Genomic DNA, 15567 nt, shown 5'->3' with positions numbered 1-15567 from the left:
ATCTACGAACCATTGGGAACCAAACTGAAAATGATGAAGTTGATGAACAACCAATATGAGGAACTAGGTTCATCACTGAAATCTTCAGTAGTGTAATTGGCAAAGCTATAACCAGTCACTTTTGAAGAAGATGCTCAATAAGCTTAATGGCAAACAGCTATGAAAGATAAGATCACCATGATCAACAAAAATGAAACATGGAAGCTTGTAGATAGACTAGTTCACAAGAAAGTGATTGGAGTTAAGTGGGTGTTCAGAACCAAAATGAATCCTGATGGATCAATCAATAGATATAAAGCGAGGTTGGTTGTGAAAGGGTTTAGCCAACAATATGGAGTGGACTTTACTAAAACCTTTTCCCATGTTGCGAGTTTAGACATCATAAGGCTGTTGTTGACTCTTACTGCTCAAAAAGGCTGGAGAATAAATTAGATGAATGTGAAGTCAACCTTCCTAAATGCTTTTTTAAAGGAAGAGATATATGTCGAACAACCACAAAGGTTCACAATACCCGGTTACAAGGCCAAGGTGTACAAACTACATAAATCCTTGTATCGTTTGAAGCAAGCATCAAGAGCGTGGTATGAAAGAATTGACAGTCACCTTACAGAGATGGGTTTTGAAAGAAGCATCAGTGAACCCACCTTATATGTAAAAAAAGCTGGTAATGAAATAATCATCATTATTTCATTATATGTTGACGATTTACTTGTGATTGGAGCAACAACAAACTAATGATTGTATTCAAAGACCAGATGCAAGAGAAGTTTGAAATGACATACTTCCTTAGTCTGAAGGTGAACCAAGCTCACAATGCAATCTTCATAAACTAGAAGGAGTTCGTAATAAAAATCCTGTGAAGATATAGTATGAATAATTGCAAACTTGCGAGCACTCCCATTGCTTAAGGTGAGAAGCTCACCAACAATGAAAATGTTGAAACGATTGATGAAACAAGCTACGGAAGCTTGGTGAGATGTCTACTTTACTTGACAGTATCCAGACCTAACATCATGTTTGTTGTAAGTCTGTTTATGCATTATTGTAATGTGAACCATTACAAAGTAGCAAAAAAAGTTCTACGATACATAATAGGAACTCTAGATCATAGAATGAAGTTTATAATGACTGAAAATGTCAAGCTACTTGGGTGTTCAAACAGTGATTGGGCTGGATCTTCTGAAGACATGAAGAGTACTTTAGGCTATTTCTTCCCTCTAAGATCAAGTGTGATATGTTGGAGCTCGAAGAAGCAAGAAATAATAGTGCAGTCAACTGTTGAATCTGAGTATGTTGCAGTTGTAACAACTGTAAATCAAGCTATTTGGTTGAGAAAACTGTTGAACGATTTAAATTTGAAGCAAGAAGAGCAACAGAGATCAAGTGTGATAACCAATCTGTTATTGCAATTGTAAAAAATCCGGTGTTCCATGGTAGAACAAAACACTTCAAAATCAAGTACCACTTTGTGAAAGAAGTGGAGCAAACCAAGGAAGTCATATTAGTTCACTGCAATTCACAAGATCAGTTGGCTGACATTTTAACAAAACCTCTTAGGAAAATGAGGTTTGAAAAGCTACATTATGATATTGGAGTTCAAAGCATGGAGGTTAAGGAAAAGTGTTGTAAAATGACCATCCATACGAACTGCGAACCACGAGCTCACCAAATATGCAAGCTCTAAAAACTGTGAGCTCACAAAAAAAAAGTACGAGCTCACCAGCGAGCTCACCAGCATTTCAAGCTCACCAGACCTGTAACCTCACCAAACTTGAGAGCTCACTTGCAAGCTCTTCACTCTGCAAGTTGCCAACTTTCACTGGAACTATGATAAATTTTGATTAGACATTTTGGCAGGTGATTAGACAAAAACTAACCAATGAAAAAGAAAGTTATATGAATCTAGTCACTGAATTAAGCCAAGTTGTAATATATTATTATTATTTTCAACTTATTTAAGCTTAATCCTCCATGTTAACTTTGTATCACTTTTTAATGAAACAAGTTCATCTTAAACTTATTCTTCTCCATTTTTGATCATTTTTGCTTCTGTTTCAATCATTCCCTTTATCAAATATCCAACAATACTTAACAATCCCTGTGTGCTAAAAAAGGCGCAAGATGAGCTAGACATGCATGTTGGTAAGCATGGACTATTAAAAGAATCTGATATTAAAAACATGGTCTACTGTCGTGTGTGAATATGATATGTGAATTTTGCAAGTATATACGTCAAATCTAGTAATAAAGTGATAAGTAAGATCATCTCCATAGAGATTGGATTAGGTATACAAATGGTCAAGTTATTATAATAAAGTTAGATTAATGTTATAACAAAATAATGATAAAAATGCAGTGGTAAACAAAAGAAATATTAATGTGAACAAAATGTGTAACTGATGAATAATTGAAAATGTTATGGCAATGCAAGAGTAAGAATGCAATGGCAATTAAGAAAATGATGATGTGACTATTAATAAGTAAATGAACAGATAAACAACTAAGTTTGCTATGGCAAAGATTCTTTGGTAAAAGATAAGGAATACGCAATGTTGAGTGGGAAGGTCCAGATTACTAAGAATCTACCCTTTTTATCAATAATGCCTTAGCAAAGTCATACTCAATCTACTACTCAGAAGAGTTCTAAAGTGACATGCTTCTTTCGATAGCAGAAACCTCAAGTTACCTTGCATGTGCCTATAGGCCTTTAATACAGTACCCTGCATTGTTTCCTTCTATATGAAGTTGCTTTATGTCTAAATTCTCCTACAAGTATCTGTCAAGTACTTGCTTATATCATTCAATTTCAGTCCAACTAATCCAACCTTTTTAGAATTAAATTAGTTTATGGGCATGCTGCACAGTCATTTATGTCTAGGGATTGCAAGCATACAATTTAGAAATAAAAGCAATTGAACGAAACAGTAAATTAATTCAGATATATGCTTCAACCATTAAAGGAAATAAATGTTTCATCATGTAATCTCAACCCTATGAGATTTAGCTCATGGGTTGGAAAATAAAATTCAAAACCAAAATATCATTCAACATCATTTTCATCAAATCAATTCACAGAGAAATAGTTAAGAAATAACTAAAGAATGACAGGAAGGCAGCTTTCACGTGTCCAGCTCACACTCCAGAAGCACAATGTCCTATGGTGGCTAAGAGGGACTGTCTTCGTCTTCCCCTTTCTTTCCCTACTCAACCGCTACCCTTTAGTTTCGCCTATGGATCTCCACCCTAACTCGTCCTTTAGAGTTTCCTCCTTTGACTTTTTATAACATGTTTATATTCTCTCTTTTTTTTAAATTCTTTTTTTAGGATAAAACCCAACATTTCAAGATTATCTTCTCCTCTTTTTTGGGCAATTTTTTTTATAAGTGCAGTTTGGCTGAAATTGGCATGCATTGAGTGTTGACTCAGTCTTCCTAGAATTACCACGGCATTCGTGTTGGCAAACTGTCCAACCTTTTGTCACGACAAACAATTATTCATTTATTTCATCCTCCACATCCTACACTTATCAAACACCAAACACAACTCTTCCACATGCAATTAAAAGTAACAAATAATAACATTTAAGCATCGTCCAAGCTTCTTATGCAATGTTCTAAAAATGTTAAAATAATATCCTAAAATGCAACTAAGTTCACTTAAATACAGTCAATTGACCCAGTCTAGAGGCATGAATTATAACTCCTGCCTTCAAGCCATTGTCCCAGAACCAGTCATTAACCTTAGGGCTGCATCAGAAGATTGCACTCTCTCAACAGGCTACCACATTCCATCTGGTACACGACTGATGGTAAATGCTTGGAAAATTCAAGGTGATGAGCATGCATGGCCAGACACCCATGATTTCCAGCCTGAGAGATTTTTGGACCACCAATAAGGATATGGATTTTCAAGGCCAAACTTTTGAACTTATCGCTTTTGGCTCAGAACAAAGATCATGCCCCGGGGTCTCACTAGCCTTCAAGATGGTGCACTTTCTGTTGAAAATTGGCCTGCATGCAGCATGTGAATTTCCAACATGTCAAGAAGTAGCCCGAGCCATGCATGCTGCTGTAAAGAAAAGAGATAAAACTGTTGTATTATTACCGGGTGAAGTATGCATCTTGAACCAGAAAAGGTGGCCATGCAGCTTGAGACCAATAAACAGAAGCAGAAGCTTACTGATGCTGTCCGATTTCAACTCATTTTGGTTACCTTAAGTTCATAGTTTGTAACTTAGTTCTTTTAGAACTTAGTTGGTAAATCTTTTGATGTATTTTAGATGTTGATTGACTGAAAATTCAGCAAAGCAACTTGTGCAAGCTAGTTTAGCAATTTTCAATGTTTTAAGTGGTGTTAGGTAAATGTTTAGGTAGCATTTTGACTTGTAATGATCATCTCATGTTTGATATATATAATGGCAGTTTGTCAATGTCAAATTAATGAAAAATCATCATTTTTTTCATTCAATATCCTCTCCATTTCCTTTGCTTATTTTCTTTGTTTTTCAATTCTGTTTCTGTTTTGCTTAAAAACTCCAGACTTGATTCTCAAGTTTTCCTCATTCTTCACTCGGATATATTATGCTGTTGTTTAAGATCCAAACTGAAGTTCACATTTCATCCGGATAAAGTGTGTCAAACACCAATACTTTCTCCTCGGCAGCTTCTTGCACGGTTTAGAAGTTGGTAAGCCATCAAAACTGACAGATGTTGATATGACAGAAAGCACTGGGTTGACAGATCTGAAAGCAACCCCTCTTCATGTTCTCATCACTCCGCGTCTTGATTCCAAGCTCTACAAGTTACAGGCGCAGAATTAGTATCAATGACATGGAAGAAAATTTGACACTGTGGTGCAGGAGTGGGTGAAAATTGGGGGCAAGAACCAACAGTTACAAGGGTTGTGTATGGCTTTCCTAGTACAAACTGAGTACTGAGTAGCATTCAATCCCACAATCAGAAGCTAAATAAAAGATAAAAAAATGCTGCTACGTTCTTTATATTTTAGACCACTTCCAATAAATTATATGGCGGACTAGAAACATACGTTTCTCTCTTGAATATCAACCAAAAGTTTTAGCAACAAAACCTCGAAAAGCTTGATAAAGTTAGAGCAATAGTTGAAAAATCAAAAGAAAAAAAAAACACCCTTTAAGGTCTTATATTCATAGGATAATCGGGATATTGAATAGAAATCTAATGCTCGTCCTTCCTTTATGGTTGCCATCACCTGTTTTGCTTGGACATGAATTATAGCATAACCAGCAAAATTTTGTTCACAACTTAAATCCCAAATTGAGTTTGCTTCTCTGTTTGGATTGGTTCTGAAGATCACAATATGGACTGAGAGAAGCTGGTGGTGGTGTTGCTTATCCATTTCAATTTTTACAGACATTTAACCCTTGTCCTCTACAAAGAAGAAAAACACCTTTGAATTCGTCAATAATTTGCTTAACCATTGAAAGAGGAAAAATAACTTGCTTTTGAGAACTCACTCTATATTACTAATTGACTATTAGAAATCCAAAATTAATACGAATAATTAACTTTTAAAATAAAAGAAAAATAAACACCCTTCGAGAACATCAAAAGCTGAAATTACTTTATTTCATCTTCTTCCTTTTAGTCTTCTAACTAATACAAACTTTGTTGCAATTCCTTTTTATGTTATTTATTTTCCTTCGGATGAAAATTGGTCTTTGAAGAGAAAGACTCAATTTTGACTGAAGAAAGAAACATGTACAGGTGTTAATCTCGCAACAAAGAGGAGATGCATGCCAAACAGATTTCAACTTCCTTGCCACCTCTCAAGCCAGATGGTTCCATTTATAGACAAACTGTGCCCCTTTGCAGAGGAAAAAAGGTAGCCTTATTCATTTAAAAGAAAAAAAGCTTGGTTGAAACCAAAACTAAGCAGATAGCACCGCTTGCTTGTTTAATCTCAGTTGAATGTTCCATAAAAGTGCCACGTGTCTGCATAAGACATTTTTTATATATAAAGGTATAGATTGTCTTACTTTTTATTGGGTTGTTTTAGATCATAAGCAAGCAAGTCGGTTCAACGACAGCCCTGGGAAGACTCAGGAAACACAGCTTCTCAGAAAGAAGCTTTAGATTTGTAACTTCAAGGTCTATTCTACGACACCCACCTCTGCCAAAGCTCATCTGAATCTTCTAATGGATCCTCTCCTATAGTGCTTCTTTAGCATATGCTGCACCCTTTTTGCCCTTTTCGGTTGCATATACTTTTATCAGTCTTCAAAGAAACCAAGCAGAAGCTGCAGTGCTCCACAAGCCGGTGGTGCTTTACCTATCATTGGCCACATGCACCTCTTTGGTGGTCAGCAGCTCACACACAAAACCTTAGGTGGCATGGCTGCCAAATACGGACCTGTCTTCTCCTTAAGGCTAGGATCACACGAAGTGTTGGTTTTAAATAGTTGGGAAATGGCCAAAGAATGTTTCACTGTCCATGATAAAGTTTTCTCCACTAGACCAATCATTACTGCTTCAAAGATTCTAGGCTATGATTTTGCTATGTTCGGGTTTGCTCCTTATGGACCTTATTGGCGTGAGATTCGCAAAATAACTACGATTGAGCTTCTATCTAACCACCGGATTGATATGCTCAAACATATACGAGTTTCAGAGGTAAAGAGTGCAATAAGAGAATTGTACAAGTCATAGCTTAGCAAAGGTAATGGAGGAAGTGGAGTATCCGTGGATATGAAGCAGTGGTTTGGGGATCTAACTCATAATATTGCTTTGAGAATGGTTGGGGGAAAAAGATACTTCGGACCAAACGCTGATTGTGAGGAAGCTGAAGCACGAAGATGCGAGAAAGTAATGAGAGATTTTATTCATCTGTTCGGAGTGTTCGTGTTGTCTGATGCAATACCATTTCTTAGATGGTTGGATTTCCTAGGATATGAGAAAGCCATGAAAAGAACAGCAAAAGAATTGGACAGTATTGTAGGAGGGTGGCTGGAGGAGCATAAACAAAAGAGGCTCATGTGTGGAGGGGTGATAAAAGAGCAGGATTTCATGGATGTGATGCTCAACATCCTGGAAGACGCCAACATTACTGGTTACGACGCCGACACAATCAACAAGGCTACTTGCTTGGTAAGAACTCTCAACACCCTACCAAATTAATCTTGTTCATTACACAAATGTCAAAGCTGTCCTTTTTATAATTCTTAATCACATTCATCTATCTGTGAAAATGGGATCTTAGGAAAATCCAATTCTATTAACTATATCTTGTTCTGGCAGAATTTAGTCTTAGCAGGGAGTGACACAACCATGGTCACTCTCACTTGGGCCTTGTCTTTGCTATTAAATAATCCGCACGTGCTAAAAAGGGCCCAGGATGAGCTAGACGGCAAGCACTGACTGTTGGAAGAATCTGATATTAGAAACATGGTCTACCTTCAAGCCATTGTCAAGGAAACATTGTGCTTATACCCACCAGAGCCAGTCATTAGCCTTCGGGCTGCATCGGAAGATTGCACTCTCTCAACAGGCTACCGGATTCCATCTGGTACACGACTGATGGTAAATGCCTGGAAGATTCAACGTAACGAGCGTGTATGGCCAGAACCCCGTGATTTTCAGCCCGAGAGATTTTTTACCACCAATAAGGATACGGATTTTCAAGGCCAAACTTTTGAACTCATCCCATTTGGCTCAGGACGAAGATCGTGCCCTGGGGTGTCACTAGCCCTCAAGATGCTGCACTTTATCTTGGGCAGCTTCTTGCACAGTTTCAAAGTTGCGAAATTATCAGAGCTGGAAGATGTAGATATGACGGAAAGCCCTGGGTTAACAAATCCAAAAGCAACACCTCTTGAGGTTCTCATCACTCCACGTCTTGATTCGAACCTTTTTGAGATATAGGCAAAGAATTCATATATTTAGCTGGAAGAAAAAGTATACACTGTGTGACTACTATGGTGAAATAGATGCGTGTTTCAAGCGTCCCGTTTACCAAACAAGACGTCGAGAGTTTCGCTTAACCATTCCCCTCCTGCAGCCAAAGTGATAGTGGCTGCAGCAGCCACCGGTAATGTGTGGAAGAGGGTAAGCTTTCTATGTGAATAGGACGTATCAACACCTTTTGCATCTTTCAATTTTAAAGGAAATAACAATAATATTGTGTTGGGTCCTGAGGACCATTATGGCCGAAGATCAAAAATCAAAACCTAAATGTGTCGTCCTTTGTTAGTTTTGTTATTAAAATGGTTGATTTGGTTGCTAAGTAAGAAGTTACAATAATAACTCTTTTTGCTTTTATTATTTATAATTTTGTATCAATTTAGTCTTTTAACTCTTTAAAACTACATAAATAATTTTTAATTGTCTAAAAAATGTTCCAAAACTTGAAATTATTTTGTAATTTCAATAAAAATTGTGAAAATTTAACGACTCTTTAAAATTTTAAAAAATAAAAAATATTTTTAAAATATATAAATATATAAATATTTAAAATTTTAAAAATTATATTATTTACTTATATCTAGGGTCAACCCGAGTCAGATCATTGTCCGAGTCCAAACCTTTCAAGTTCGTGGCTCGGTCTACTCAAAAATCTCCTTTAGAAATAAAAAAATTAAAATATATTTTTATATTAATATTTTGTATTTTATAATTAATTTTAATTTTTAATAATATTTTATTATTATCTAAATTGAATTTCAACCAGCCCGGGATATTAAAAACCTTGTCCAAATCGGGCCAATTTAGAGTCTAACTTTGTCCAAATCGGGCCGATTTAGAGTCTATCATTATTTATATTTTATTTTATGCTAATATTTTATAAACCATATAATTAAATTTATATAAAAATATATTTTATATATAATTAATCTGATTGGAAAAAAAATTATTCAAAATTTAATTAATATGGATCGAATAAATAGTTCAAAATTTTGAGAGAATTTATTACCATTCATGGAGTCTCCATGATAGATATGTTCATGAGGTGACAATTCTCCCGGACAAGGTTTTTTATGTCCCGGGCTGGGTTAGCTCGAATTCAATTTAATTTAATAAAAATAATTTAGCTATAAAATATATAAAATTATTAATATAAGATTATTTTTATATTTATTAATTTTTAACAGTAAAATGAACTTTTTTAATGGGTTGGGGACTGTCCAAAAACAGGCAAGGCTTGAAATCTTTTGGACCAAGCCATAACTCAGCCCATGGATAGATTTAAGTAAATTATATTTATCTTTTGAATTTTTGGAAATTTGTATATTTTTTATATATTTTAATTTTTTTCACAATTTTTGTGTTTTATATTTTATCGAAAATACAAATAACATTTAACAAGCTGTTTTTGTCACATGACACGCGAAGATTGTGTCACGTGGTGATAATTGATATTTCATACATATATATCTATAATTAGTAAAAATTAATAAAAATTATAAAAAAAATTATAGAAAATAATAAAAATAGTAAAAATATATTACAGTTATAAAAATATTTTAAAATATAAAATGAAAAAAATCATTAAAATATAAAATATTATAAAAGAATAAATTTATATAAATTTTAAAATAACTAAAAATTATAAAATATAAAAATATAAATTATGAAAAATTATAAAAATATTAAAAAATATTATTTTAAAATATGGAAAATTATTAAAAATATTTAAAACTTAATAAAAAATTAAAATATATATTATAACATATTATAAGAAGAATAAAAAAATATTTTAAAAAAACTTTTTTTTTCATATCCACACTAATCATCATTAACATTACAACATGTAATAAAAATTACAAAATATTTACTTGATCCTTAAAGTTATCTATTGTGTTCATCCATCGCAAACCTCTACAGAGCTTGCACCCTCTTTGTTCAACTTCGTTAACAATGGAGTGTTTTGAGATGTAAACTAAGGTGGGAAAATGAGTTGAGAAAGCAAGTGATAATCGAGGTTGCATGTATATAAAATTGTAAATATTTTTAAATTTTTAAATTTATATTATTTTTTGAATAATTTGTAATATATTTTTCATAATTTTCTATATTTTTTATAATTTTCACTTTTCTATATTTTTTAAATATTTTTCTATATTTTAAATATTTTACATAATTTTTTACAATTTTTTTCATAATTTATATAATTTATAAAAATTTTAAAATTTTTATTATGTTAAAAAATTTTATTTTTTTATAATTTTTTAAAAATATATAACTTTTTTCATTTATAATAATTTTTATAATATTCTATGTTTTATAATTCTTTTTGCACTTTAATATTTGTTTATAATTTTTATATATTTTTTATGATTTTCTATATTTTTATGATTTTTTATATTTTTATTGATTTTAATGATTTTATATATAATACCTATTTTTGCCACGTGGCACAATCCTAGAATGCTATGTGGTAAAAATGGCCTAAAAAACCGGTTGACATGTGGTTTCTAATGTTGATGATTAACTTTAACGGTTAAAAAGCTTAATTAGTTGTAATTCTAACATTCAAAAGCTCAATTGAGTGCAAAAAAATTTAGGGGCTTAATTAATTTTATTTTATTTTTTTGAAAAAGTTTAGGGGCTTTTAAGACTCTCTAGCCAAAAATTTGTGCTTTTGAAAAGGGCAAGTCAATTTACAAAAAAAAAGGGCTTACTTTCTATTGACTTGTAAGTAATTTTCGATTGACCAAATTATTTTCCATAAAACAAACTCAAGAAAATATAGACAACATTTTTCATAAATCATTTTCTACGAAACAAACACAACCTAAATTTACATTCTCTATTTAGATTAATTCTGAACAGTGGCTGTAACACCTTAAAATATATAGGGTTAGATGAAATAAGTAACCAAGTAATGACCTAAACTAAATGGTTAAGTAGTTAAAACACTCCCTAATGATCCTAGGTTTTTTCCATATTTCTCTTATTTCTTTTCTTTTCAATTTCAGCAACATAGGATGAAAACCACATTAGAATATGTATTAGTTAGAGTAAAAACTTAACAAGAATGGACAGCAGCCCAAATGGTTAATCATCACTTCTTTCCCCTTGTAATTCCAAGTTTAAGCTATGCTAATCTCCCCCATTTCCCTCTCACAATTTGAAATATCTAAACTATTTAAGCCTTTTACTAATTGTATTTGTATTCATGTTTCTTTTTCAAACCAAAACAAAATTTTATTTATTTTCTCTCTATTTCTTATTTCCTTTTTCTTTTTCATCCTCTTATTTTCAAGTATTTTCTCTCCATTCCTATGGATTATTATTTTGTTTCCTAAATCAAATCAACTTCCCTACATCTAGCAAATCATCGTCAATTTCATCCTTAACTTTGCCAAGAATCGGTAAGTGCCTTTGTTTTGTTAATCGAATTTCGTATCTTGTAATATCATTATCCTGACACCAATCTTTCATTCGGTTATTCAATTTCTTATGATTTCTTTCTGAAACTCATGGAAAATCTTGAAGGACCCGTTACAAGTGCATCAGACCAAATTTGAACGTGAGAGACGTCATTTGAGATCCCAATGAAAGGTGTGTGTTTCATTACAAGCGAATCGGGGCAAATTGTGCCTCACGATAGGGCCACACGACCAGCCACACGGGTATATGGACCACACGGCCCTTCACATGGCCATGCCCCCTAGAACCCTAGGATATTTTGATTCTCACACGGCCTAGGACCCCTCTACACAGCCTGCCACATGGTAGTGTCTGCCCTATACCTTGATTTTACAATTTCCACACGGCCTTAGTCTGTTACACGACCTAGTCACACAACTGTGTAACCCCACATGGTCCAAGGCATTCAAAACGGTTTGGTTACACGGTTGTGTGTCCCCTGCTTTCAGATTTTTACAGTTCTTGCCCAAAACTTTATGTTTTGTTCAGTTTAGTCCCTGAATGTTTCTTGAACTATTTTAGTATTTTATTTTAATCGATTGAGTCCCTGATAATATGAATAATGTTAGAATCCATACATTGATTAACTAAATTATTATCATAAACATGCATGAATCGTGATTAATGTAAATATAAATGCCTTTTATATCTATATTTGTGATTATATGTATAACATGCCTTAATTTTTACAGTTATACCGAATCCATGATAAGCATGTTTTTTCTACTGTAGAGATTAATTGAGAGCATATTTATTGCTACCCTATTGATCCATTATAAACATATTATTCGTTTCTGTCTTTATTTGCGATAAACATTCTATATTGCATTGCATAGGGCGGGACACTTTGAAAAGGAGGAAATTCTAGTAGATTAATAATCTACAACTCTAGTGGCTTACCCGCAGACTATTTGGCAACTTTTATCTGTAAATAATTGTGTATTCACAACCATCTGGTAGTGTATTAACCTGCAACAATGGTGGTTCACCCACCCATCTAGCAACTCTTATCTGCAAATATGTTGTGCATTCACAATTATCTGGCAGCGTATACCTACAACTTATGTGGTTTATCCACAATCTGGTGTGTAGGGATGGATAAGTTCTGGGGAACTCTTACTATAGTATGCAGCGGTGGGGTAGGATCATTTTTTTTAAATCTGACAAATGTGTTGCATTCACAAAGCATGTGCTGACGATTCTGATATTTCTAAGATGGTATATGTGTGTGTGCGTGTATGATGTTGATTTGTTAATATGATATTCTAAATCTTCTATTGTGAATTATTATATGTGATGTGATTTTATATGCTAACCAGTTGCACTAATTATGTAACAAGCCAAACCCAACCTGATAATTGGATCTGAGTATGATGTGTCACAACTTAAATCAGACAATTTTAAACAAACCATACAATGGAAGCTTTATAAAATTTTTACAAAGTTATAAGTATACAACCTATGATAGCTATTATTTTTCAAAGGTTTAAATGCACATCAGTGGTAGTACAAAATAATGTTCAAGCCATTTGGCGTATAAGTTTGAATAAATAAACTTCATTGAACGAGATATAATAATTCAAATCTAATCATTGAAATTGGATAATGTTCTCATAAAAACAATGTCTCGTCAAAATAGTGATTTGTTATACAGATCATTTTCAAAATTACATTTACACGCCACCCCAAGAAGTCGTGCATGATACGGGACAAACATACAACTCACAATAGCAACAGTTCTCTGGCGTAGTCCCTTCAATAGAAAGTCTTCCTTCAGTCAGCAAGCCTGAGAAGGAAAAGATAACAAAGTAAGTTCATATGAACTTAGTCAGTTCCCAAAAGTAAAGAGAAATCATACACACCAGTTCATATGATAATACCAAACCTTTCAGAGAGAGTTTCACATAATGATCATATTACGCCCAAAGGCACTCACAGAACACTAACAAACTTAATACACCAATTTACATAACACATAGGTGGATATTGTATGCCAACCTAATATTACATAAACAGCCCATCTTCATGCCAACCACATACCTAAAATTTAGATTCAGAGCATATCATACAATCTCATTCACATACATACTCCCCCTAAACTCATTATATTGATTTTTTCCAGAATAGCATGTTTTATCATGATTTGCCAGTTCAGTTTGTAGTATAGTTGTCCAACCGAAGACTTCACAAACATATCTCCCCTTCGCCATCACCACAGATCATACCTCACATATCATAAACTATTGGTATTGGGTTACACACGAAAAATGATATTATTTCATAACACAGATAGACTAAACTCAGATTGATTACATTGGACAACCATTACCCACACATACACCATTCATACATTATTGATGAAGATTACTTACCTTACATCATTTATAAAAAAATGGAATTTACAACACGTGGAAGTAAAAAGGAACTCACCCGAAACTCTAGTACAAATCTACACAGCAGGTCCTTTACCTTTACCTTTAGGACCCTCGTTAGCATATTAAGTTAAAATAAAGATAATTATACATATCAGATCATCAATCTATCAAAACTTACCATGCATACAAGAATCGATAACACGCAATGCATAATCAGGAAGTTTCCTTCCTCACAAACAATTCTAACATTTATGCATATAGTACAATAAACACATAAATGACTTCAATAATGACCTAAAGGTTTATCAATGATTACCAGTAAGATGGTACTAACGTAGGTGATAATTAAACACTGCGAACTTTATTTTCGATGAAGTTATTCTAAACTTAGGTCTTTTAGAGATTTTTAAAGAAATTCAATAGAGAAGAAGAAGACGACATAAAGGTGATTCAGAAATACCACTGCTATTTTTGTATACTTAAGCAACAGAGACAATGATTAGTGGAAAAATTAGATAATTCCACTAACACTCTTGATTCCGTTGATTAAGTGCACATAACAAGTTTTTGGTCTTATCATCTACAGTAGTCTAGTTCAATTCTAACTAAATCTTAACTAAATCTTAACATGACTAACCAAATCATCATTCACTAAAATAACAAACAAATCTAAACGACTACGAACTTAATGAGTTCGCCCAAATAATCTGGGGTAGGCAGATACCTAACAGAAAAATCCATCAACCCTAGAGCTCGCCAAAACTAGGAGTTCGCCAAATGGTGAATCACTCAGAATACTCTACTTAGCTAGGAAAAATATTTTACTTACTCAAATCTATCTTTAATTTACCATCTATTCCCCAAATAATAACCAAATATGGAGACTCTGGTGGACAGGCTAGTACAGATTATCTTGTGATGGAACTCACATTGAGCTTCATAGCTCACTCCCTTTAATTTTCATCATTATAGATAACCCACCAGGGTGGGACATGGACACGACATCCGAAGGGTCTCAACTTGGTTTTTTTAATATTTTGGATTTACTATTTGATATTTTATTTTTATTCAAAGATTATATTATTTTATTTTGAACTGTGGCATGAGACTTCAGGTTTGTTGTTTTAGTTTATTTATAGCTTGCATGACATTTAATTCAACTTTAGGTTATTTAATAATTTATACATGAATCCACGAGTTTTGATAAAATCATAAACGTGTATCACTTTTTCGCTACTAAATTATAATTAGAATTTGAGTATTAAATAAATCGATAATAAATGAGGCTTTCAAAAGTAAGCTTTGTACCTAGGATAGTAAATTTAAATTGTTTTTCTTTCAATTTAGGTAAGTTTAGTAAATTTAAATTGTTTTTCTTTCAATTTTGGTAAGTTTTTTCTGAAAATAGACTAAGTTCTACTTCTAAAATAAACAAATATTTTTTAAAATGACCGCTTTCAAAACTTCTAACAACTTGCTAAGCCATTTCAGTGGATAATGTAATCTTTTAAATTCATGTCTAACGTCGAGGTCGAGTTGGGGAGATTACATTTGGTGGTATCAGAGCTTAGGTTTTCTAAACTCGGACTGAGAAAATTTCAGTGAGTCTATATGCATGCATTAAAAAGGGATATCTTGGGAAAACCATGCCACAAGTTTTTAGAAAATTGATTTTTTGTAAGAAATTAAATCTGAGACTTCGATGTCATTCCTACTTTAGTTACTATTAAAAATTTAGATAAATTGTAAACTTTAGATTGTGAACATCTAACAGAAAGAATAATGCT

General features: G+C 33.1%; 1 protein-coding gene and 1 pseudogene across 1 annotated transcript; both read left to right on the top strand.

Moving 5' to 3' along the window:
* Nucleotides 1–5769: 5769 nt before the first annotated feature.
* On the top strand, nucleotides 5770–8256 carry LOC107897046 (cytochrome P450 CYP82H23-like; annotated as a pseudogene).
* LOC121203297 (cytochrome P450 82C3) lies at nucleotides 7422–7898 on the top strand. The gene has a single exon (XM_041082052.1). The coding sequence runs from the start codon at nucleotides 7422–7424 to the stop codon at nucleotides 7896–7898; it is 477 nt and encodes a 158-aa protein (XP_040937986.1).
* Nucleotides 8257–15567: the final 7311 nt, after the last annotated feature.

Source organism: Gossypium hirsutum, chromosome A11, assembly GCF_007990345.1.
Source record: "Gossypium hirsutum isolate 1008001.06 chromosome A11, Gossypium_hirsutum_v2.1, whole genome shotgun sequence".
Taxonomy (NCBI): domain Eukaryota; kingdom Viridiplantae; phylum Streptophyta; class Magnoliopsida; order Malvales; family Malvaceae; genus Gossypium; species Gossypium hirsutum.
The sequence above is the reverse complement of the archived record's forward strand: the minus strand, read 5'-3'. Positions and strand labels throughout refer to the sequence as shown.

What these genes read in the sequence shown, in the direction of transcription:
- LOC121203297 (XM_041082052.1), top strand. Translation starts at nt 7,422, where the DNA reads ATGGTCTACCTTCAAGCCATTGTCAAGGAAACATTGTGCTTATACCCA.